Here is a 22,193-nt window from a genome sequence, read left to right on the forward strand (position 1 = left end):
CACTGGTGTCTTCTGCTCCGGCCCTGGGCCCTGAGAGACAAGGGAGGGCAGCATCTGTGCGAGAGCAGAGAAGGGGAAATGACATCATCCCCCAATGGTTCTGGTAGCAGGGCCAGCAGATAGGGAAGCAACTCCTGTTTAAAGCCAGAGGCAAGGCCATTTTACAGGGCCCTAGAGGGCTCCCGGGGGACCCACCCCCATCCCCTTTCAGGCAGCTTCATTTCAAAGGTCCACTCCCCTGCCGACTTTTCCTAAAGGAGAACAGAGGCCAGCCTAAGGCAGGAAATTCAGGTCAGGGGCCTTTGGTAGGCAGGGAAGGAGAAAAATAAATAAACCACATCAATCCAGGAAAGGAAATGATGATGAACCCCTCAAACAACCCACCTGATAGGGACGGGGTGCCGGATTGGAAGTGCCAGACCGAGACCCAGAAAAAAGGGTGGACCCAGGATCAGAGGTGGGGGAGAGAGCACCCGAGAAGCTAGAGTCTCCCTCACTCCAGTGTTTGAGCAGCTGAGGAGCCACCTGTCATAGGCAGGAGGTGCGGGCAGGGGCTTTTGCCTTTTGCCGCCACCCTGGAAGTAGCCACCCCCAGAGAGCTTCAAGGCAGCGCCAGGCTCGGCCTTAAGGAGCTGGCAACACTCTGCTCTCAAGGCAGGCCTGAGATGTGGCCTAGAAGCCTGTGCAGGGTGTTACAGTCAAGGCAGGAGGCTTGGATTGGATGCTGCTGGAGCCACAGGTCCAAGAGTAAAGATTCCTGGGAGTAAAGCCACGCCTCCAGGAAAGGAAAATGAGCTCCCGGCGGGGAGTGATTGGCCGGCACACTAGGAAAGGCAGAGGGGAGACCAGATCCAATTTTTTCTCTCTTGGCCCAGGCTTCTTGGCCTTCAATGGGTACATAGCACTATGGGTGGGATGGACAGCAGAAGCCACCTTAGAAAAAGACTTGGCTTCCAAGTGGGCTCTTTGTCCTGGTGGTCTGTTCTTCCTGCCTTCATCTGGATGAGAAGGGGGCTACAGCATCCAAGGGAGCCACAGGCTCCCATGGCCCCCGAGTATTAATTAGGGTCCTTTTCTTCAAGGGAATAGAACCATGTTTCAGAGAAGGGTGTGGACATCCTTGCTAAAATGTCTGAGTGAGGTGGTGGCATCAGAGGCGGCTCTCCTGGGTGTCTGCTTTGTTCGTGAGTGGTTCCTGTGGACACAACTCCTTGGAGGCCTCACAGGCCCTCTCAGGCTGGTCCTCTGTTTCAGAGGGGAAGCAGGCCTTGAAGCAGGCCCTCACTGATTCCTTTACTTCAGTCTCCAGGCCCTTCATCCTGGCCTCGTACTCGGCCAGCGCCTTCTCCTGGAACTGAAGAAACAGTAGGGCCCACTACTTAGGTCAGGAAGGGGTCCTGCCCACCCCACCCCCAACCCTATGGAGTACTAAGATACTTAGTCTACTCAGAGCTCCTGAGAGACTGGAGCAGATGGGAGTAGTGAAGCCCATCAGAGAACCTCCCAGGAGAAAGATCAAGCAAAGAAACCCATACAGATATCTCATTTGAAAGGGCCCCGGGACACCATGAGAACCTGCCTGTGACCCACTGGTCAGATGTGACGGTCCCCTTCCCTCACCTCCTGCCCAGAGCCACTGGGGTTGGGCCCCATCCTACCCTAGAGCTCATTGGGTTCCACTGGGGCTAGGACAGGGATCCTTCTCACCTGCTTTTCCAGCTCCCGGATCTTCTCCAGGCAGGCCGTCTGCTTCCCTTCCAGCTTTTCCTGGTGCCGCTCCAGGGTCTCTGTCATCTGGGTAGGGGTTAAAGGCTAGGTTGGAAGCCAGTTCTAATCTCAGCTAGCCAGCAGTGAGACTCGGGACAAATTCCTTAACCCCTGGGCAGGGTTTTGTTTTTGTTTTTTTGGTTTTTTTGTTTTTTGCAATTTGTAAAATGAGGTAATAGTATTTGGCTCCAGGGACTGTGAAGGATTACATGCGACAATCACAGGAGGCACTTGGCATACTCCGCGCCGGACACAAGGTCAAGCCACAGGAGGTACAAGGTCTGTTCCTGTGGTCAGCGATGCCCAGGGAAGGAGCATGAGGTCCCTTCTAACAGAGCTGTCCTTCCTCTTTCCATTCCACAGCACCTCAGGAAGCCTTCCTCACCCACCCCATCCAATCTCATTCTTCCATGACTGGCTAACACATGTTTTCCAGACAGTTCCCTTCAGACTGGCACCCCAGCCTGTATATACAGGCTAGGACCTCAGAGGACTTCCTCCCATTCATAGCTGCATGGACGCTTCTGGACAACAAGCCATAAGGGCTCCAAGGAAGGACACCCACATAGCCACACACACCTATGCGGAGAGTATCTGGGAAGGATACAGCCCTACATACCTGCTTGATAGTCTGTACCACTTCCTGGATGTGGGAGCTGTTGATCTCTTTCTTGAGCCTGTTGATATAATTGGAGTTTTATATAGTGACCCTCCTGGGGGGAGGGGCAGAGTCCTAAGGGTTCGACAAATAAGAACTCGATTCTTGAAGGAGCAACAAGCAGAGAGACCAGCATGGAAGATGGAGGGGGTGGTACTGGGACCCCTGGGGCCTACCTACTTCCTCCCTAAAACACACTGACTTTAAGGCCTCCAGAGTGCACACAGGTCAGGAGCACAGACGCCTAAGTGGACAGGCTGCTGTCCCCAGGTGTCATCTCCCCTCTTTGCCCACGGTTTCCCTTCCATTGCTCTCTCAGCTTAAGTAGCGTTGGCATCTGTGTTTTGCTCAAGGGAGACTCAGAGATACAGCAGGGGGACCCACCAACGTGTTACGGGCCAAGAGAGAGGCAGATCTGTGAGAAGCAAGTTAGGATCCCTTGTAGGGAGACCCCCTTCCAGCTGGAGGAGGATCTGCTCAGCTGGGCCTCTCCTTCAGGGTTTACCTCTCTTGCGCCACCTTGTCTGTGGTGACTTTGGTCATGGCCTGGATCCGTTCCAGCCTCTTGGCCTCCAGTCTTTTCTTCATCTCTTTGGTGTCACTGCAGGGAGACAGAGAGAAGGAGATATTCTGTGAGCTGCAGCCTTTGCCAGGAGGGAGGAACAGGCGGCCATTGGAGGCAGTCTCACAGTTCTGAGGTCTCCTTGAAGGTCTTGAGTTCAGCAGCCTGTTTCTCTCTGGCCAGCTCCATCATCTTGGCGATTTGCTACGAAGGAGAAAGGACGGGTTTAGTGAGAAGCCTTTGACAGTGCAGAAGGGGTGGGGTCGGTTGCTTCTGCCGCCGCCACGGCCCACACCTCGGTCACGTGCTGCTCCTTGCGCTTGAGGACCGAGCGGTACTGCTCCTCGCCCTGCTGCTGCAGCTCCTGCTCCAGCCTGTCCTTCAGTTCCTGCACGCGCGGGTCCGCAGCCTCGGGAAGCTCGCTAGGCGCCACCACGACAGTCTCCTCACAAGGCTGGATCCTGTGAAAAACACGTGGGAACAGGCCCTGAGCCAGGAGCCAATACTCGAGGGGGGGGGGGCGGGGTTAGAACACCGTTGAATCCTTTACCTCTTCTTGCGGGAACCCTTCCCCGGGCGGATCTTGCAGGCAGCTCCTGGAGCACCGAGTTCTGCCAGCTGTGCGGTGCCACGCTGCAGCAGCTCCTCCCAGCGCCGGGCTCCACGCCGCTCCAATTCTCGAAGCTCCTTCTCATGTCTCCGCTGCAACTTCACCACGCCCTTTAGTTCCTGCAGCTCCTCCAAGCTAGCTGTCTGGGGCTCTGACAAGTACATAGCTATGGCGTCAAGCTGCCCAGAGCTTCCTCCCTGCCCTGCTGCCCCACCTGCAAGGTTCCAGGCCCACCTCCCAGATCCTATCCCAAGATCACAGAGCTCAGCAGGCCTTACCTGCCACTTCTTTGGTAGCTTCCTCCTTCGCCTTGGCCCCAGGTGCTGAAAGAGTGCAGGATCGGACTGTCAGGTGCCTTGGATAAGGCACCTCCGTTTGGTTCCTGCAGGGTTGCAGTTTGCGCCCTCTGCAGCTATCCCTTTCTAGTGCTGAGGCCCCAGACCTGGATCTTACCTCCCCAGATGAAAACGTTAGTCCCTGGGGGACTATGAGTGCGGTGGGAGAGGTGGAGAGCGATCCACCAGGCAGGTGGACCTGGAACTACCTACCTGTCGACCCGTTGCCGGCCGGGACTGAAGCCCCATTGGACTGTCTGGCAACAGGAATCACGGATGAGAAGGGCTTCTGGGTGAAGACAGCCTGTCAGAAAGGCGACTCTAACACCCCTCTCCCTGAGCAGGGGACGCTGCCCCTCCCCACGCATCCCTCAGCTCTGTGGAGGGCTTTCGTGGGAGGACAGCCTGTTAGAAAGGCGGCTCTAACACCCCTCTTCCTGAGCAGGGGAAGCTGCCCCTCCCCACTCACCCCTCCCCACTCATCCCACAGCTCCGTGGAGGCTTTTGGCAGTAGTCTAGGTAACACAGACCTCAGGCAGACTTCCTGTCACCTCCTTGAGCTTCATAGACTTCTTATCATGGGCATTGAAGTACTTGATGGGGTTGGCGAGAGCCACAGTCAGATCTGGGAAGCACAGGACACAACCAGCCTGGTACATATGAAGCTGGACCTGGAAAGATCTGCCTACCACGCTTTTTTTTTTTTGAAAATGTACATCTTTATTTTTTTATTTATTTATTAAAGATTTCTGCCTCCTCCCCGCCACCGCCTCCCATTTCCCCCCTCCCCTATCAAGTCCCCCTCCTTCATCAGCTCAAAGAGCAATCAGGGTTCCCTGACCAGGTCTAGTAAGGTGAGCATCCAAACTGCCTAGGCTCCCCCAAAGCCAGTACGTGCAGTAGGATCAAAAACCCATTGCCATTGTTCTTGAGTTCTCAGTAGTCCTCATTGTCCACTATGTTCAGCAAGTCCGGTTTTATCCCATGCTTTTTCAGACCCAGGCCAGCTGGCCTTGGTGAGTTCCCGATAGAACATCCCCATTGTCTCAGCGTGCCTACCACGCTTTCTTGTTCCCCATGAGATACTGGCTTAATAAAGGGAGAGCGAATGGACTGTGTGGGTGGGGCCCCTGGAATGCCACAGGTCTCCTACCTGCCCACGTGTCGGGCACATAGTCCTTCATCTCCAGGAAGACAAAGAGGGCAGGCATGGTAAGAGGCATGTTGCTCTCACTGCGCAGGCACAAGTGGTGGTATCCTATTGAACAAAACGAGGGGTATGGCAGCCGTAAGTCTGCCCAGGACTGCACACAAACAGCACTTAGGATGTCTGGCTTTAGAGTCAAACGCCAGGGTTCTAAGCCTAAGGCGATGCTTCCCTACGGTGTGACTTTGGGCAGGTTAAGCTAACTCTCTGGGTTCTCATCCATCTGCCTCATGTGTTTATTATGAGAATGTGTTGTAAGCTCCTCACACGTTTTTATTAATGTATTTACTGTGTGTGTGCGCGCACGCAAGCACAGGCGCGTGCAGAGGTCAGAGGACAGCTTGTGGGAACTGGCTCTCTCCTTTCACCATGTGGGGCCCAGGGTCAAACTCAGATCATCAGGCTTAGCAGCAAGTGCCTCTACCCGCTGAGCCACCTCCTCAGCTCCTCTCACACATTCTAAGTGCCCGTGGATGCCAGCTGCTCAGGAATCTGTAACAGTGGCTCCAAAAAAGCTTGGGCATTCTGTTAGGTGGGCAGAGTTCCCACAGGTCAGGTTCCTGGAGAAAGCATTCCTGTCCTACTCCTTAGACAAGATGGTGAGGCCACAGAGACCTTGCCTGAAGCCCCCTGGCTCCAACCTCTAAACAGGATACTGGTCTCGTCTCAGAGTCTCGGCAGGTCGTTAAGAGGTCCATTCCTTACCAGAACGCAAGGCATTGATAGGGATGATTCGGTGTCCAAGAAATCTGTTCCCTTCTTCCATCACAGCTATCCTTAGGGAGGCCAGTTCAGGCAGCAAGATCTAGAGGTAATTTATGACAGGAGAGGCTGAGGAGTGGACACAGGGGACCCTAGCTTCCCTTCGCTGCTGTCTCCAGAAGTCTCTGAGCCAGGATGAGAACCTGGCAGCTTTACCAGAACGGTGAGGATAGGCGGAAGCCATGCCCTATGGCACATACAGGCATCTTACAGTTTGTGCCAGGCTCACACAGGGAAAAGGGCTTGATATGCAGCCCAGGACAGTGAACCCCATGCAAATAGCCCTTGGCAGCTTTGCCAACCAGTGTCCAAGCAGACAAAAGAACCTCACTATCCCCTTACACTGGGTAGGGAGTTCATGTTTCCATCCCTATTCCTAATGAGTACACACTCTACCCCCAGCAGACATGCGGCCTTCGGGCGCGCGCGCGCGCACACTCACACACACACACACACACACACACACACACACACACCCCTAATGAACTTGAGTTTGGGACATCTGAAAGTCAGAAAGCCATAGAGGGACAGAGAGAGGAAATGGTGGGTCAGGAGCCCCCCTCCCATTGTTTCCTCTTATCTGTAAGCAAAGGACGAGAACTAGGGACAAGCTCCAGTGCCAACCCCCTCCCCAGCACCTTCTCAAAGACAAAGGGCTCCTCTTTCCAGACAGGATTGATGGAGTTAGTAGTAGGTGACAGCTTGGTGCGATAGCGCCTCTTGGGGTCCCCTGGGAGGCCAAATATTTCCACTTCCACATAGGTACGAACACTTCGCTCTGACAGGAACTGCCCAGAGATCACCTAAGGGTGAGGACCCAGGGGAGGCCAGCATTAGGTACCCCGCTTAGATTGGTTCCTAATACAAAGACAGGCCTTTGTCTCCGTAGGACTAAGTACCTATTGTGGGTATTAAGAAAGTCCCCTTTCAGCCCTGGCCATCAAATAGAAGCTGTGTGACTCAAGACTGACAGCCAAGCTTTAAGGACCTGAGTGCTTCTGGCACTCAGGGGAGAGGTGGGCCACCTCAGACAAGAAGGGAGCAATGGAACATTTTCCCCCTGGTTTGGAGCCTGGGCTCCTGCTGCCCAGCATGGACCAGTCCCTCTCCCCTCCCCCACTGGAGCCTTAGCCCTTCCCTTGGTTTCCATGGGGACCAAGAGGCAGACTCCAGTGTTGAGGAGGAGGCAGTTTCCAAGGCAACTTGCTACTGCACGAACTGGCTGGGGCTGAAGTCTTCAGGATATCAGGGAAGGGGGTTGGGGCAGAGGGGTGGGCTTCTAGGCTTTCCTTCTCCAGAGCCCAGCCCTCCCAGCCGCTGGTCAGCCCTGGGCCTTGCCGTAATGGAAAGGGTGGTGGCTACCACCACATCAATGCGGTCCACCGAGAAGGGGTTGAACTGCTTGTCCAGCCTGCGCATGAACTCATGCTTCAGGAGGTATCCACTCTGCCCGTTGAACTCAAACAGTGCCATGTTCTGCTGCATTGGCAGGTCTGCAATGAGAGGGCACAGTGAGGAGGATGGAGCCTGGATCCACTCTCAGGCTCTTTCCAATGCTTTCAAACCTTGCTTGCCTTGGGAATGGGGACATTTGGGTAGATCACAAGGGTGAGACTTTCTCATGTCCCATCCCAGGTCCTTGGGGGTATCTAGCCTTTCAGGAAGGGAGTCCTCAGCCTAGAGTCAGCAAGGAGCAATGCCATGACTGGGCTACAAACTTGCAGTGGACCTGGGATAGCTGGCACAGGTGTTTCCAGAAACACAGCCAAACAGAGCAGCTAGAACCCATACCAGCCTTGGTGGCTGGTGTATGTTCTGATAGATGAACAGCTGACCAGGCATGAGGGAATGCTCCCCTCCCCAAAATGCTCGAATACCACAGCAAGCTCCCAGAGCCTACCCAGACACCATACTCAGTATGCGGCAAAGATCCCCCAGGGAAGAGATAAAGATGGGCTAGGCAGGGCCTGGGGAGGGTTCTCTGAGTCTAGGAGGGCTCTTACCCATTGTTTGGAAATTGAGGGCAACCATCTGGCACCCAGCATTCCAGAACATCTGGGGCATGTAGTTGGAAGAGTCCATGCGTGTGCCCTTGGGGTACACTCGGCTCATCTGGCGTTTATTGTAGCTGTTGCTGAGTATAGGATCTGGCCAAGGCCACTTGTACCAGCAGGACCCCAGGCCCGCCCCGCAAGCCCCATCCCACCAGGGACCTCGGCTGATGAAGCCTCAAGGATACTCCACAAACTGCATCGAGGCCTTGGAGAGCAGCTCATAGGCCTTGAGCTCCGTGAAGGAAGAGATGACATAACTTCTGTTCTTCTCTATTCCAGGGAGGAGGGGAGGTCCACATTAGGCTGTTCTCTCTCTTTCTCTCTCTCTCTCTCTCTCTCTCTCTCTCTCTCTCTCTCTCTCTCTCTCTCCACCCTCTCTGGACAGGGTTTCTCTATGTAGAGTCCCAGCTGTTCTGAAACTCAGTATGTAGTTTCTGATTCAGAGATCCACCTGCCTGTCTCCCCAGTGCTAGGATTAAAGGTGTGCTCTCCCAGTAACTCTTACCTCCAGTACTGGGGCTCCTAGACTTGGGGCAGCATTTGGTATAATTTAGGCCTGGGAACTGCAAAAGTTTAGAAAACTCCAGAAGCCCCAGACAGACCTGGCTAAGGTGGCCTGTCATAACGACCTGCCTGTCACTGACACACTCCAGAACATTCCATCTGCTGCCAAGTTCTTCAGTCCGATGCTGGGAGCCATTGCCACTTAAACAAGCCCTTTGTCTGACTCCTCCACTGAGTATTTATAGACAAGGACCTTAGTGCAAGGAGGGGGCAGGTCCCCCTTCCTTTCCTCCCACTCACCAGGCCACTCTTGAATGAGGGCAGCCCTTGCCTGATCCCAGCCTGCTCTCTCTCCCCCATTTTCCTGTACTAACATACGTACGTGAAGAGAACTCAAAGGAGATGAACTTGGTGGGCTGGATGTAATTGACCAGGCTGGACATTTCCTCATAAGCTGTCACCTCCAAGCCTGCTGTGCCCTAGAGATCAAGTGGGGGCGTGACTCTGAGTGGTGGCACCCAGACTGCAGTCCATGCCCACTGGAGAGCATCACAGTGCAGATGGCAGAGTGACTGTCCCCACACACCTCATCCGACTGCATCTTCTTTATCTCTTCTTCGTCCAGGCTTCCTGACTCTTCCTCTTCCTCCTCGTCCACCTCCTCCTCTGCCTCAGTCCGGTCCTCACCGGTCCACACTGCCACACACAGTTCTGTTAGCGCTGACTCTCCCCAAACCCCATCCCATCCTTGTAGCTCACGCACCTGTGTCGTCCTCTATGGGGACACTAGACGGGCTGTTGCCCTCAGCCTCCCCACTAGGCTTCTGCTCATCAGGGGAGCTGGGGGATGCTGGACCAGAAAACTGGTTCTTCTTATTCTTAATGAGAATCTTGCCCCGGAGGTCCTCAGGGCTGGGCAGAGGGATGCCAGGTTTCAGCTGTGGAAAGGGGAAAGGGTGGGCACCATTGCCTCTTTTGTGGTGTGTGCTCGCTACTCCAAACTGTGTCTCTCTGGTGTGGACCTGTCTGTTGGCTCACTTCCTACCATTCTCGGGTCATGATTTCCCACTTGACCAAAATGACCCGTTCCTTGGCAGTCATGTCTCTTTTACCCGTTCCTTCTGACTAGAATGTGCTTTCCCCGTGCTCACTGAGCCTTTGTCAGCTTCCAGATTTCACCTTAACCATCACATCCCTCCAGGAAGTCTTCCCTGATCCCCTAACTCTGGAGCACAGTTTCCCATAGCAACCGCTGGCTGTAATTGGCCTGGATGCTGTCCATCTCTTCAGGAAAGAGGGTCAGAAACCTGGGCAGCGATGGAAGAGTTTGGCTTTGTTTTATTTTGTCTTGTTTGGTTTTTGTTTGTTTGTTTGTTTTAGGTAGGGTCTCACTATGCAGCCCCAAATGGCATGAAACTTGAGATTTTCCTGCCTTGGGCACTTCTTCTTGATAAATGCCAGCACTAGGGACCCTTAATTCTAGCATACTCTCTGACACATGGTAGGTGACAGGAGCCCAGACTCACAATCCAACCAAAGAAATTCAAGTGTCTCTCCCCTCCTGACCCGGTTCCACCTTTCCCCAGGTTCAGATGCCCCCCTCTCAAGACTGCACTCACAGGAAATTTTTCCAGGGGTTCCGTGAGTAGGGTGTCTCCAAACATGGTCCTGCAGTACTCTGCCATCTTAGCCTGTTGGCGGGGTCTGGTAGCAGTGAGCAAAAGTAAAGGCAGGGGTTAGTTGCTTAGCGCCAATTCTCTTGCCCATCATTTGTGCCCTGATGGCTCAGATCAGGGGCCCAGGAAGCAGGGGAGGGAGGGACACAGGAAGGAGAAGCTGAAGTCCTAAAGGAGGCTGTATTGAGACCAAAGAGCCCGGGACAGTGTGGATGGGGTTCAGCAAGAGGCTGCGGTGCAGATGGAGAATGAGGCTGACGTGGCCTGGGTACGCACGAGTCCACGTGGTTTTCAAATGACAAGATGACAGGATAGGGGGAGGTCTTAAAGGCACTCTCTGCGATGGCTTCGATTGCTTCCTGGGGGGAAAAGAAACTCTGTAAAGAGGGTCTCCCCTCCCTATGCTGCCCCTCCCCATAGTGCCTCCCTCAGTTTCAGCAAAGGCGTGAAACTAGGTAGCCCCTGTAGCCTCAAAGAAGCTTGAGGCCTTCCAGAGAGAAGTCCCTGCCCTCGGCTTCACTCCCCTAACTTCAGAAGGCTTCTCCTCGGCACCTTCCACTGCAATCACTCTCCATATCCCAAGACCCACCTTGAACAAGATATCTGTGGTCATGGTAAAGCCATGGGTGATGATGGGCTCCTCATCGGGGGGCTTTCCCTTCCAACAGTCTAATTCTACACAGCGGCAGCCAGACAGCAGCACCTGGCGGTACATCTCAGCCGAGGAGAGGCCTGAAAACTGGCCAGCTGAGCGGGTGGAGAGAAGGTGTGAGGATGTCACTCTCAGCCAGGCTAGTCCCCTCACAACCTCACAGTCTGTCCCGCGAGCAAGCATCTGTGGAGAATCCAGAGCCTAGGACCCACCTGTCAGGTAGGTGTTGTGGGAGGAGTTGATAAAGTAGTGATTCAGGGGCTGTGTCATGTCCTGGTGGAGCAGCAGTGCATTGTGGTCCAGCATACTGTTCTCTGGGCCACAGAGAAACCAGACCATGCCCTCTGGCGACAGCTGGCCTGTGAGACAGTGGACAGCAAGCAGTCACGGCTGCAGCTTGGCTCCCAGGGCAGGATGAGACTACAGGAAGTAGGGGTTCCTCGGTCCTCACCCCTCTGCACATTGATGCCGCTGGGCTCATACTTGTCGATGAGGGCCTGCACCTGCTCAGGCCGGGCCAGTGGGAAGAGCAAGGAGTTGAGGCGAGAGTCTCGCTGCTTCTGGTTGATGAATTTGGTCAGGTGCTCCTTGGTCATGTAGGGTTTAGCTTTAGCGTGGCTGCAGGCCGGGAGAGGGGCACAGATGTTGTCTTTGGACCTAGAGGTTCTTCTCTTGGAAGGGAGGAACTGCCTTCCTTAACACCGCTCCATGCCCAGCCTAAGGAACTCACTAAGAAGTGAAGATCTCGTCAATTTCTGGCCGAGGACAGAGACTCATGAGGAAGCTCTTGTATACAGACTCTGGGAAGTCCTCAGGATTGATAGCGTCATTCTGGAAGAACCATCACCTTGTTATACTTTATCTCAGCTGCTCAGAGCTAACACTCACCACAACCTACCCCCAGCTCTGGGAAAGGTGGCCTGGTCAGAGAGAGTCCTCAAGCTACACAGGCAGCAATCGCAAGGGCACACACATCTCAAGGGGCTTCCCGTCTGGCCTCAGTACCAGCTAGCTGGCTTGCTTTGGCTATGATTTTGGATAGTGGCTAGCTAGTTCTGTAGCTGGAACGGGATTGGAAGGAAGCGTGAACTAAAGAGGATAAAATGTCTTAAGCAAAGGACGCGCTGCCTTCCTGTCCAAGTACCAGGCTTTCTTTTCTTTTTCCCTTCCTAAGTGAAGGACAAATTATCTGAAGAAACTGTTTGGACATAAACAAATATGCACCTGATAGCAGAGCCCTGAAATATGAGAAGAAAAACCTGACAGATCTGGAGGGAGAAATAAAACAATTCAACAGTAGCAGAGTATTTGCCTAATATGCATGAGACCCAGCACACACACACACACACACACACACACACACACACACACACACCACATACATACACATATAAATATATACATAAGCACACACACCACACACATACACATATACATACACACCACACATATATACACACACCACCCACATACACACATACACACCACACACATGCACATACATACACACATATGCATACACACAGATGCACACACACCACACACATATACATACATACACATATGCATACACACAAATGCACACACACCACACATACATAAACCATGCACACACAAACAAACAAAACACAAGTAATTGGGAAAACCAAGAGACACACACAGAGTGATAAAAATTGACTTCTTCAAAATTTAAAATATGTACACTTATAAGGATATCATCAAGAAACTGAAGGCTAGCCTGAGCTAAGAAAGGAAAGAGGGGAGGGAGATTGGGAGGAAAAGAGAGAAGGACAGATAATCCACAGAATGAGATAAAATATTTACAAACCGATTGTCTGTTAAGTGACAATTCAACAACCAGAAGACAACCCAAAGGGTGAGGGGATGGCTTGACTGTTCAAGTACCTGCTGAGCTAGCATGGGGGCCTGACTCAGATGCCCAGCAGCACGTAAACACTGGTCTCAGCTGTGTGGTCTGTAGCCCCAGGGCTGAGAATGGGCAGATCCCTGAAGCTGATGGCCAGCCAGTCAAACATAAGTTCCAGGGCCAATAAATGCCTTTCAAAGAATAAGATGGAAAGTGGAGAGGCGGCTAAATGGTTAAGAGCCAATAGCGACCTTCTGGAGGACCTGAGTTCGATTCTAGGCACCCACATCAGATGGCTCACAGCTGCCTGAAATTGCAGCTCTACAGGGCTCTTGTGCCTCTGACCTCTGAGGGCAGCTGCACTCCTGGGCACATATCCTCACACAGACATACACACACAATTTGAAAAATGAATAAAACTTTAAAAAGTAAGATGGCCGGGCGGTGGTGGCGCACGCCTTTAATCCCAGCACTTGGGAGGCAGAGGCAGGCGGATCTCTGTGAGTTCGAGGCCAGCCTGGTCTATAAGAGCTAGTTCCAGGACAGGAACCAAAAAGCTACGAAGAAACCCTGTCTCAAAAATAAAATAAAATAAAATAAAAAATAAATAAAAACAAAAATAAAAAGTAAGATGGAGAGTGATCGAGGACACCTGACATCTACCTCAACCTCCACACATGTGCAAACTCACGCGCATACACACATGCATACACCATAAACACACTTGCATACAAAAATTTAAATTACAGGTAGACGACAAATTTAAAATGATGTGTCTGCAAAGGAGATGTGGAAACAATCAAAACGTACACGAAAAGATGTTCACACATCGCTGGTTATTAAGTAAATACAAATTAAAATCACAATGAGACACCATGTCTTTCCCATTAGGATAGTATAAACAAGAGGCAGACAGTAGCGGTGTTGGTGGGCTGCGGGGAGATTGAAACCCTTATTCAATGCTGGTAAGAAAGTAAAATGGTGCAGCCACTCTAGATAAGTTTTTCAGTTCCTTAAAATGGTAAAGATAGTCACCCTATAACGGAGCAATTTCACCTGAATGTGTGTATCCAAGAAGGCTGAAAGCAAAATCATGTCAAATTGCGTAGAGAGGCATTATTTATAATAGCCCCAAAGTGGAGAGAAACCAAGTCTCTGTCAACATGGAATATAATACTGCAATATAAAAAAAAAAAAGAAGCGCTGATGCTACCATGCGGACAGATCTTAAAAACACGGTGCGGAGTGGATAGAGGCCAATCAAAGACCACAGATTGTATGAGTCCCTTGACATAAAATATCCAGAGACAGAAAATCTGCAAAAATAAAAAAGGGAAGCAGGCGGATAGTGCACACAGACTTTGTGCTTTTCATTGTGTTTCTCCAGAAAACAAAATAAACCGCACTGGAAAATCAACATGAGCCTTGCCCGGGAGGTGAGGGTCTCCCGCAGCCCAGCTCCGCCTCCGAAGCTGTCAGTGGCCTCTATAAGGACACACAGGAAGCAGACCAAGAAGGACACAGCTAGGATTGGGGGCTCAGGAAAGAAGATGGGCGGGTGTTACTAGATTCAGGCAAGCGGTAAAAACTGTAAGAACCACCTCAGGAGTCCAGCCCACCTTCTCCTCTGCCTCAGCCTGGCCTCCAGGGTGACTGGCCACGTGTGGGGTCATCAGTGCTGTAGAAGCTGGACCTCTAAGGGAGTATTCCTCGTGTGGCTCATAAGGATAGATGCTTAGAGTCTCAGTTTCACTCATTTCTACTGCCCTAAATTCTTGCAGGGAGAAATGTTTCACGGGGTGAGGGTGGTAATTACACAAGGGCACTGGCCAAGGTGGACAAGGGCTTGAGGACTAACACCACTCCCACAGCCAGGTTTGAACCTTGGCCATGGGCCGCATCTACCCAGAGAGCTCTGTTTTTGGTAAATCACATAAGACATCTCATGGGGTGACCCTGCTTCTGACTTGTAATTAAAAATTAATTGCTTAATTAAAAAGAAGTGGGAAATGTGTTTCTGAATTGAGCTGAAGTCTGTGCCCTGGCAGCTTCCGCCCTTGGCCCTGCTCCTCTCCCCCTGCAGAGCTGGTCCCTTCCTGGAACTGTCAGATCCCAAGGTCTGTCTCCTGTCCTTCTTGACCCCATCTCGCTCCCGGACGATGAGAGCATCCGACTCCCATTCCAAGGCTAGAAGACTTGCAGTGTCTGCTGCTGTCCCAAGCCCTGCAGCACTCCTGGAGGCCGGCCTTCCGGCTCTGAACCCAGCACCGCACCCGCCTGCCCTGCTCCCACCTTTACGCCTAGTGTCAGCAGCCAGAGGTTCTGGGTTAATTGGCTTTGGGACCTATTGACGAACGGGACAGTGATGCCATGGGAGCTATTGACGGACGGGATAGTGATGCCATGGGAGCTATTGACGGACGGGACAGTGATGCCATGGGAGCTATTGATGGACGGGACAGTGATGCCATGGGAGCTATTGATGGACGGGACAGTGATGCCATGGGAGCTATTGATGGACGGGACAGTGATGCCATGGGAGCTATTGACGGGAGAGTGGTGCTCTCCCTACCATCACTATCCCTGCCCATGTTGTTATTGTTGTTGTTGTTTTCTGGTGGGAGCGAGAATCAGAAGATTGACTGGGGGTGGAGAACTACTCACCTTGCCCTTTGCAAGGTGACAAGCACTGAGGGCAGCTTCTACGCGTTTGCGGTCAGCAGGAAACATCTGGAAAAAACTGAGGAGGCAAAGAAAAGTCCCAGGCAGCAGAGAAGTCTTGCCTAGGAAGGGAAGGCCTGGGGAGCTGGGCAACAGCCAGCGGGAAACTCAAGAGACTCACTTCTTCACGGGAATCTTTCCTTCCGGATTGAGCTGCATTTTAAGCTTCACCAGGCTGGAGGGAGAGACAGCAGTCCCTCAGGCTGGGGGCCGGCAAGCCAACCCCTTGAGCTCAGGCAGGTACTTACATTTTGTCCAGGAAAGTGCTGCGGGGAGCATTGGCTGTCATCGGGTGTTTGGTGAGAGTCAGTATATCCTCGGCCCAGTCCTGCAGAACACACAGCCAAGAAGTCACACTCCTGAGCACAGGTGCCCCTGAGTCCCTCGGCCCAGGCCGGTGACTCTCACAGGAGGGCCAGGCTGTCCCGAGTGCCAACACTCTACCCATGTGTTGCCAGTGCACCTTGCCCACGTTCTCCTTGTAAGAGACAAAGTTGTGGAAGGTGAGGTCCACCATGTCAGGGCCCGACACCACCGTGAGGGCTTTCAGCAGGAAGTGGTTATCTGGGAAGTCCATGTTGAAGACCTCCCTGAGTTTCTGGCTCTGAGGAAAGCAAGGACACAGCAAGGGTCAGAGGTGAGCTCTCAGTCTTGCCCAACAGGTCTTTTCCTTTATCTCCTCATCTGCCACTTGAACTGCAGGCCACTGGGACAGAATGGCCGTGGAACCTAGGAACTGGGAACCATAGGCCTCAGTATCCCCCTGCCCCTAGCTCCAGCAACTGCCATGGGAAGGGGAGGCCCATAGGAAGAGACTGGCTAAGACAGTGGGACCTGGGAATTCTGGGAATTTTGTTTGAGGAAAGATTCTTAGCTCCCTAACTCAGGAAATCCTGCTTCCTACTGTTAATCGCTTCAATCTTCTTACCAGCTTTAGGAAAATGTAGGCAAAGCAGTTACCAAGCAGTGGGGAGCAATGAGTAGAAGAAACACTTCCTAGACAGCATGGCATAGTTAGGGACAGGGATTGGCTCCTCCTCCATCCCTGCCATCTCCACTGTGCCTGCTTCTCACGCTCAGTCCCCAGGCAAGCTGAGCAGCAGCCACCACACCGTTCTTCCTTGGCCTGAGCTAGAATCCTTGCTGCCCAGCAGCCCAGGACCCAGTCACCTGGTCCCACAGATGGGCACCCCACCCCCAGGAGAGACATATTCTTTGCTCTGTGCGACTGGTAGCAGCTTCTGGGCCCACTTACCTTCGGTATCTTGGCAAACTTGCCAAAGCGAGTGTCCCGGATGCTCGTGATATCCAGAAACTCCATCTCCTGGCAGCAGTTCCCAGCAAAGCAGGGTGGGGACACAGAAATCAAGTTGAGAATGAAGACCGGAGTGGCAAGAGCTTCTACACCCCTTCCGGGTCCTAGCTGCTGCCTTCTCTTTACGCCAAAGCACCTCCAGACTATCTGGACCCTCCCCTCCCTTCCTGCTCTCTGCTTCTCTCCCTTTATGGGGATCTTCTACTCCTTGACCCAGTCCTTCTCTGGAATAAGAGCTGCAGCCTGCACCATCTTCCACCCTAGAATCCCCCAGGCCTTCTTCTGTTGTTCTGTGTGGCCGCTGAGCCTGTCCTCTGAGTGCTGGGCTCTGATATGACCTGGAGCTCCCCATACATCATTATCTGTCAGCTCAGCAACCAGTCTTTCCCCACTCTCTCCAGGGCTAGTATACTAACTCAGAGCTGAGTAGGTCCCAGGCAGCCACGGAGCCAGGTGGCTGCAGCTTCCCTCCCCTGCCCATGAGAACCCCAGAAGCTTCTCTCCCAGGCCACTCTCTGCTCCCCTATATCCATGCCCCCCCATGCCACCAGGGGTCTAGCAGAGTTCGCTGGTTCAGTTAGAGCTGAGGGCCATGTTGGGTAGAATCGTACCTTACTCTGATATGTCCAGTATAAGTAATAGCCCTTGGGATCCACACGGAGGATAACTGGGGAGGCAATTGAAGTTTCCTGTAGAGAGAAAGGTCAGCTCTTTGCTTGGAGATCTCAGGCCAAGTTCCCTGGCCCAGGCCAAGGATTCAGACAGAGACCGTGTCCTTCCTAGGAACTTGAAGACATTTCCTGTCGTTCTCTGAGATAACGGTGTGTAGGGGGGAGGCCTTGAGGATGGGAGATAGAATAGGTGGAGGAGAGGTGGCACACTTCCTGGACCCCAACGACACCTCTATCTCTCCGTGTTCTGGACCCCAGCAATGCGTCTGTCTCTCCGTGTTCTCAAGGGTCATGACTCCACCAAAGCTCTCCCTAAGATTCCTTGCTACTGTCCCAGAAAGCCTGGCCCAGTGGGAGCCAAGAACTTGAACTCCAGTTTGCACAGCCAAGGCCCTGTACAATCCAGCAGCAGATCTGCTCCTCAGAGGCGCTTCCATCCAACCGTGTGCACGGCCTACCCCTCCCATCCAAAGAACCCAGAGAGACTCCAAGTCCCTTCCCACCTCCATAGTGAAGTACTCAGAGTCTGAACTGTCTCCAAAGGCCAGCCCACACCTCGCTCCTTCAGAAAAGGCTTTTCCTGAACTGTGTTGTTGTTCATATATGGAGTGTGTGGTCAGGAACTGGTTCCCAGGTGTAAAGTCACACCTGGGAAATCCCTATGAGCTCAAAGACCCTGGAGCAGTGAGCCTTGAACTTGGAGTGTGCAGAACAGGTACACGAATGAATGAGTGAGCTGGCCTTCTGAATTCCTACTCCCCTCAGAGTACATAGGCCACCTTCTATTTTATAGTCTTTGCCGACACAAACAAGACATTACATCTGAAGATTCCAAGAATCCATGATTATTGCTGCTGATGCACCAGACCAAATATGGGGTCTGCCAAGAAAATGATACAAGAAAGGTCCCCACACTAGAGGTCGTTAGCGCATGGGGGAATTATTTTGTCAAATGGCTGATTTGGAAAGCTGTACAGTGAGTTCTGGGTTCTTTCCTTCCCGTGGGAAGGTGAGCAGCACTCTCTGACCTGAAGACTCTTTCGTGTGGAATAGAGGAGACTGGGAAACCCAGCAGGTGCCAGATGGGTTGCCTCTGAGTGCCATTTGTGGTCCTCTGGGGTGAGAGTTCATCCTCAGAACTTGCTGGGCAGCAAGCGGTGTATTTGCTGGACCCAAAGTGGACTCATGGGTGAGGGATAGGTGACGGGTCCAGTGCTTCACCGAGAAGAAACTGGTAATGGAACTGTGGGTGGTCCCCTGAACAGAGGCATCGTGAGATTTCAAACAAGTGAGCCCCAAGACAGATTTTCCAAAAACCATGGAAAAGATTACCAGAGGAAGAATAAGTCATTTTGTTTTTTAGATTGAACTTCTGGATGTTTATTGGAGGGACTTTGCATTTCATAATTTTTCTTTTTTTAAAATTGTTTTTATTGAGCTATATATATTTCTCCACTCCCCTCTCTTCCTCTCCCCTCCTCTTCTACCCTCTCCCATGGTCCCCACACTCCCAATTGACTCAGGAGATCTTGTCTTTTGAAGAATAAGTTTTAAGGTCTGTCAGGCTTAGAGATTCCAGTCAGTTGTTGACAACGTGTATTCAAGAATGAACCCCCACATCTCCCTGTGTCCCACTTAGAAGGACCTATAAAAGAAAGAGCTGAGAACCCAACCATTGGCCTTCCTAGGGAGCTGAGACCACACCATCGGCCTTCCTAGGGAGCTGAGAACCCCACCATCGGCCTTCCTAGGGAGCTGAGAACCCCACCATTGGACTTCCTAGGGAGCTGAGAACCCCACCATCAGCCTTCCTAGGGAGCTGAGAACCCCACCATCGGCCTTCCTAGGGATCTGAGAACCCCACCATCGGCCTTCCTAGGGAGCTGAGAACCCCACCATCAGCTTTCCTGGGGAGGTGAGAACCTCACCATCAGCTTTCCTAGGGATCTGAGAACCCCACCATCAGCTCTTCCTAGGAAGCTGAGAACCCCACCATCGGCCTTGCTAGGGATCTGAGAACCCCACCATCGGCCTTCCTAGGGAGCTGAGAACCCCACCATCGGCCTTCCTAGGGAGCTGAGACCACACCATCGGCCTTCCTAGGAAGCTGAGAACCCCACCATCGGCCTTGCTAGGGATCTGAGAACCCCACCATCGGCCTTGCTAGGGATCTGAGAACCCCACCATCGGCCTTCCTAAGGATCTGAGAACCCCACCATCAGCTCTTCCTAGGGAGCTGAGAACCCCACCATCAGCTCTTCCTAGGGAGCTGAGAACCCCACCATCAGCTCTTCCTAGGGAGCTGAGAACCCCACCATCGGCCTTCCTAGGGAGCCTGCGGTTGTCCTCACCTAGTCCTGGAAGGAGGAGAGTAGAACACAATGCTGAACCAAGGTTGGAGTTTCACTTCTCGTTTGTTTCTGGAACAGGACTGGGTTTTGTGGGGACCGTGGGACTATTGTCCAAGGCTGAAGGTCATGTCTGATAGCTTGCTGAGTTTCTTCCCATAGCTAGGAGAGGTTTTCCCTCTAAAAACCGTTTTGAAGGGGCCATGGGAGACTAAACAGAGTCAGGTGTGGTTGTATCCTTTACACTACAGTTATCAATCTAGTGGGCTATATATCCCTGTCATAGACTAACTTGGCTCAAAGCAACCCAAGAACAGAACCAGGCTCATGGGTCATGTGTCCTGAGACCAGGCTTGGGATATTCCTGCTCATGCAAGTCAGGATCCAGAGATCACACAGTGCTCTGGCTTGGGGAAAGAGAGAGAGAGAGAGAGAGAGAGAGAGAGAGAGAGAGAGAGAGAGAGAGAGAGAGAGAGAGAACGAGGAAGAGAGAGAGAGAGAAGGAGCGCCACACAGCATTCCCTACCTCTAGCGACCCACTGGCCACGCAGGTTATACACAATGCCCAGAGGAACTGAGAGTAGTCACTTCACTTTTCACTGTGAGTCACCTCTCTCCTTCCATAGGCTCCTAAGACATGCCCCATCACCTCCACGTCACCACCATGCTAGCTCCACGCCACACCAACCAAAACACTTCTAGGGAAACAGAAAACATCTCACCCCAGGGCATCATCCCCACAGTTTGAGCAACCAGATGCCTTAACCTAGCATGGCCCCAAAGGCTCTAAACTCATATTCCCCTTATTGCAACAGAGGAACCAGATGAGCAGGGAGCTGAAGTAATACTTGTAGGTGACCTCCCGAATGCCATGTGCTGTTGGAAACCCCAAGCTTTCCTAAGGCTAGTCTAGAGCCCTCTTAAGGGGGCCTAGCCTCCCTGAAGGACAGTCTTATTTATTTATTTATTTATTTATTTATTTATTTATTTATTTATTTGTAGATCATGAGAGGCTGTGGTTAGTGGCAGCATTTTCAGGGCCCAGAAGGACCAGAGGCCATTTAGGAAGGAGCAGGCTCAGTAGACTGGGGTACAATGCCGTCTCCCCCTTCCCTGTAGACAACTTACAGGTAGTAGCAAGTAGAAGGCTGAGTTGAGCCACCAAGGGGAAGCAGAAGTCAGCAGCTTCCTTTCCATGCTCCAGAACCTTTAGCCCCAAGTTTCCAACTGGGTCCGCAGCCCTTTTGTGACTGCCCCCCAGAGTAACAGCTTCCCTGGGACAAGACACATCTTATTCTGCGGACTGGGGTGGTTGAACTGGTTATGGGCCTTCTGCCAGAGCAAACTTGGGGTGTCTGGGCTGGGAAGAGGGCCCAGCTGACCTCTTTTCTTGCCCTTGCAAGGCTCGGTGTGTGTGTGTGTGTGTGTGTGTGTGTGTGTGTGTGTGTGTGTGTGTGTGTGTATTTCCCTGCCAACACTGAAATTACTAGAAACAAACCTTCAGGGATTTGAAAAAGGGCAGATCAGGTCCAAAGAGATTACCTTTTCTGCTCCTGTGCCCCCGCCCCCCGAACACACACACACAGACGCACGCACACACACACATGAACACACACACAGGCACACAGTCTATCTCCTCGTTCCCAGACACATAGGCTCCCCAGCAGCAGTCAAGGACACCACCCTCACCCCAGACTTGTTTATCTAGGCTGTTGTGCCAGCTGCCTGGCCAAGCCACACAGGCGCCTGGATGCTGGGAGAGAGACATAAACCAAGCTACCCGTCCTGCAAAGCACCCAAGCTACCCAGCACCCACCACCCCCAGGGCCCATCCCTACTCACGTCGTCCCATTTGATGAAGCGTTCCCCTTGGCTCAGATACGCCTTCACGGTAGGGGGTAACAGGACAGGGTTGAGCAGTGACATGATGTCCAGTGTCCCTCTTTGGAGAGGTTGGGCAAATACCAGCAGACAGGAGGGGAGGAAGGAGGGTGAACAGGAGGGGAAGCTAGACTGGGCTCACAGGGCACCCGCCCGGCACTGGTCCGGAAGTCAGCATGCTCTTATAGCCTGCAGGGTGGCAGTGGCTGGACGCGGGACTCAGAGCCTCAGGCAGGGATCTGGTCGATCTGCCTTGTAAATGAGCCTCCTCCTCTGTCTGAAATAGGGGGCTGCTATAGCTTCTTCTGCCCAGGGGGCTGGGCTCCTCTCCTGGGAGTCCCTCCCCACCCTCTGCCTCCGCACTTCCTGTTCTGGGCTTCCTTAGCTGGGCTGCTGTGAACTGAGGGGCAGGTCATGCGGTCTAGAAGTTCTGGGGCCAGGGCCTCCGCTACAAGGAGAGTCTCTCAGATTTGACCCAAAACGGTTGGGAGAGAGTGATGCGAGGCGTTGGACAGTAGGAGATGCCGTTCTAGAGCCTTGGAATGAGGTGGAACACAGAGAGGTCTCTAGGAAGAGGGTCCTCCACAGAGCAGGGCGGGAGCA

The 22,193-nt window shown here is 52.7% G+C and overlaps 1 protein-coding gene across 6 annotated transcripts; it reads right to left on the minus strand.

Moving 5' to 3' along the window:
• Window positions 1–850: 850 nt before the first annotated feature.
• Window positions 851–21,936, minus strand: Plcb2 (phospholipase C beta 2). 6 transcript variants are annotated; one of them, XM_075961780.1, is made up of 32 exons: window positions 21,552–21,936; window positions 17,302–17,379; window positions 16,631–16,699; window positions 15,839–15,979; window positions 15,624–15,703; window positions 15,497–15,550; window positions 15,319–15,394; window positions 11,518–11,618; window positions 11,239–11,405; window positions 11,000–11,146; window positions 10,725–10,882; window positions 10,412–10,494; window positions 10,079–10,163; window positions 9,223–9,397; window positions 9,046–9,155; window positions 8,842–8,938; window positions 8,141–8,225; window positions 7,905–8,029; window positions 7,240–7,394; window positions 6,540–6,704; window positions 5,845–5,944; window positions 5,086–5,190; window positions 4,463–4,557; window positions 4,146–4,236; window positions 3,876–3,920; window positions 3,538–3,748; window positions 3,283–3,448; window positions 3,115–3,191; window positions 2,931–3,026; window positions 2,387–2,444; window positions 1,708–1,794; window positions 851–1,354 (listed from the first exon to the last, which is right to left on the minus strand). In XM_075961780.1, exons 1-32 carry the CDS (start codon window positions 21,633–21,635, stop codon window positions 1,151–1,153), a joined length of 3,570 nt encoding a protein of 1,189 aa, XP_075817895.1. In that variant the 5' UTR covers window positions 21,636–21,936; the 3' UTR covers window positions 851–1,150. The 6 variants fall into 6 exon arrangements, with proteins under 6 accessions (XP_075817895.1, XP_075817896.1, XP_075817897.1 ...); XM_075961781.1 differs by having other exon boundaries at window positions 4,146–4,221; window positions 21,552–21,861; XM_075961782.1 differs by having other exon boundaries at window positions 1,013–1,354; window positions 4,146–4,218; window positions 21,552–21,723.
• Between the last annotated feature and the right edge of the window lie 257 nt (window positions 21,937–22,193).

This window comes from Microtus pennsylvanicus, chromosome 2 (genome assembly GCF_037038515.1).
Source record: "Microtus pennsylvanicus isolate mMicPen1 chromosome 2, mMicPen1.hap1, whole genome shotgun sequence".
Classification (NCBI taxonomy): Eukaryota; Metazoa; Chordata; class Mammalia; order Rodentia; family Cricetidae; genus Microtus; species Microtus pennsylvanicus.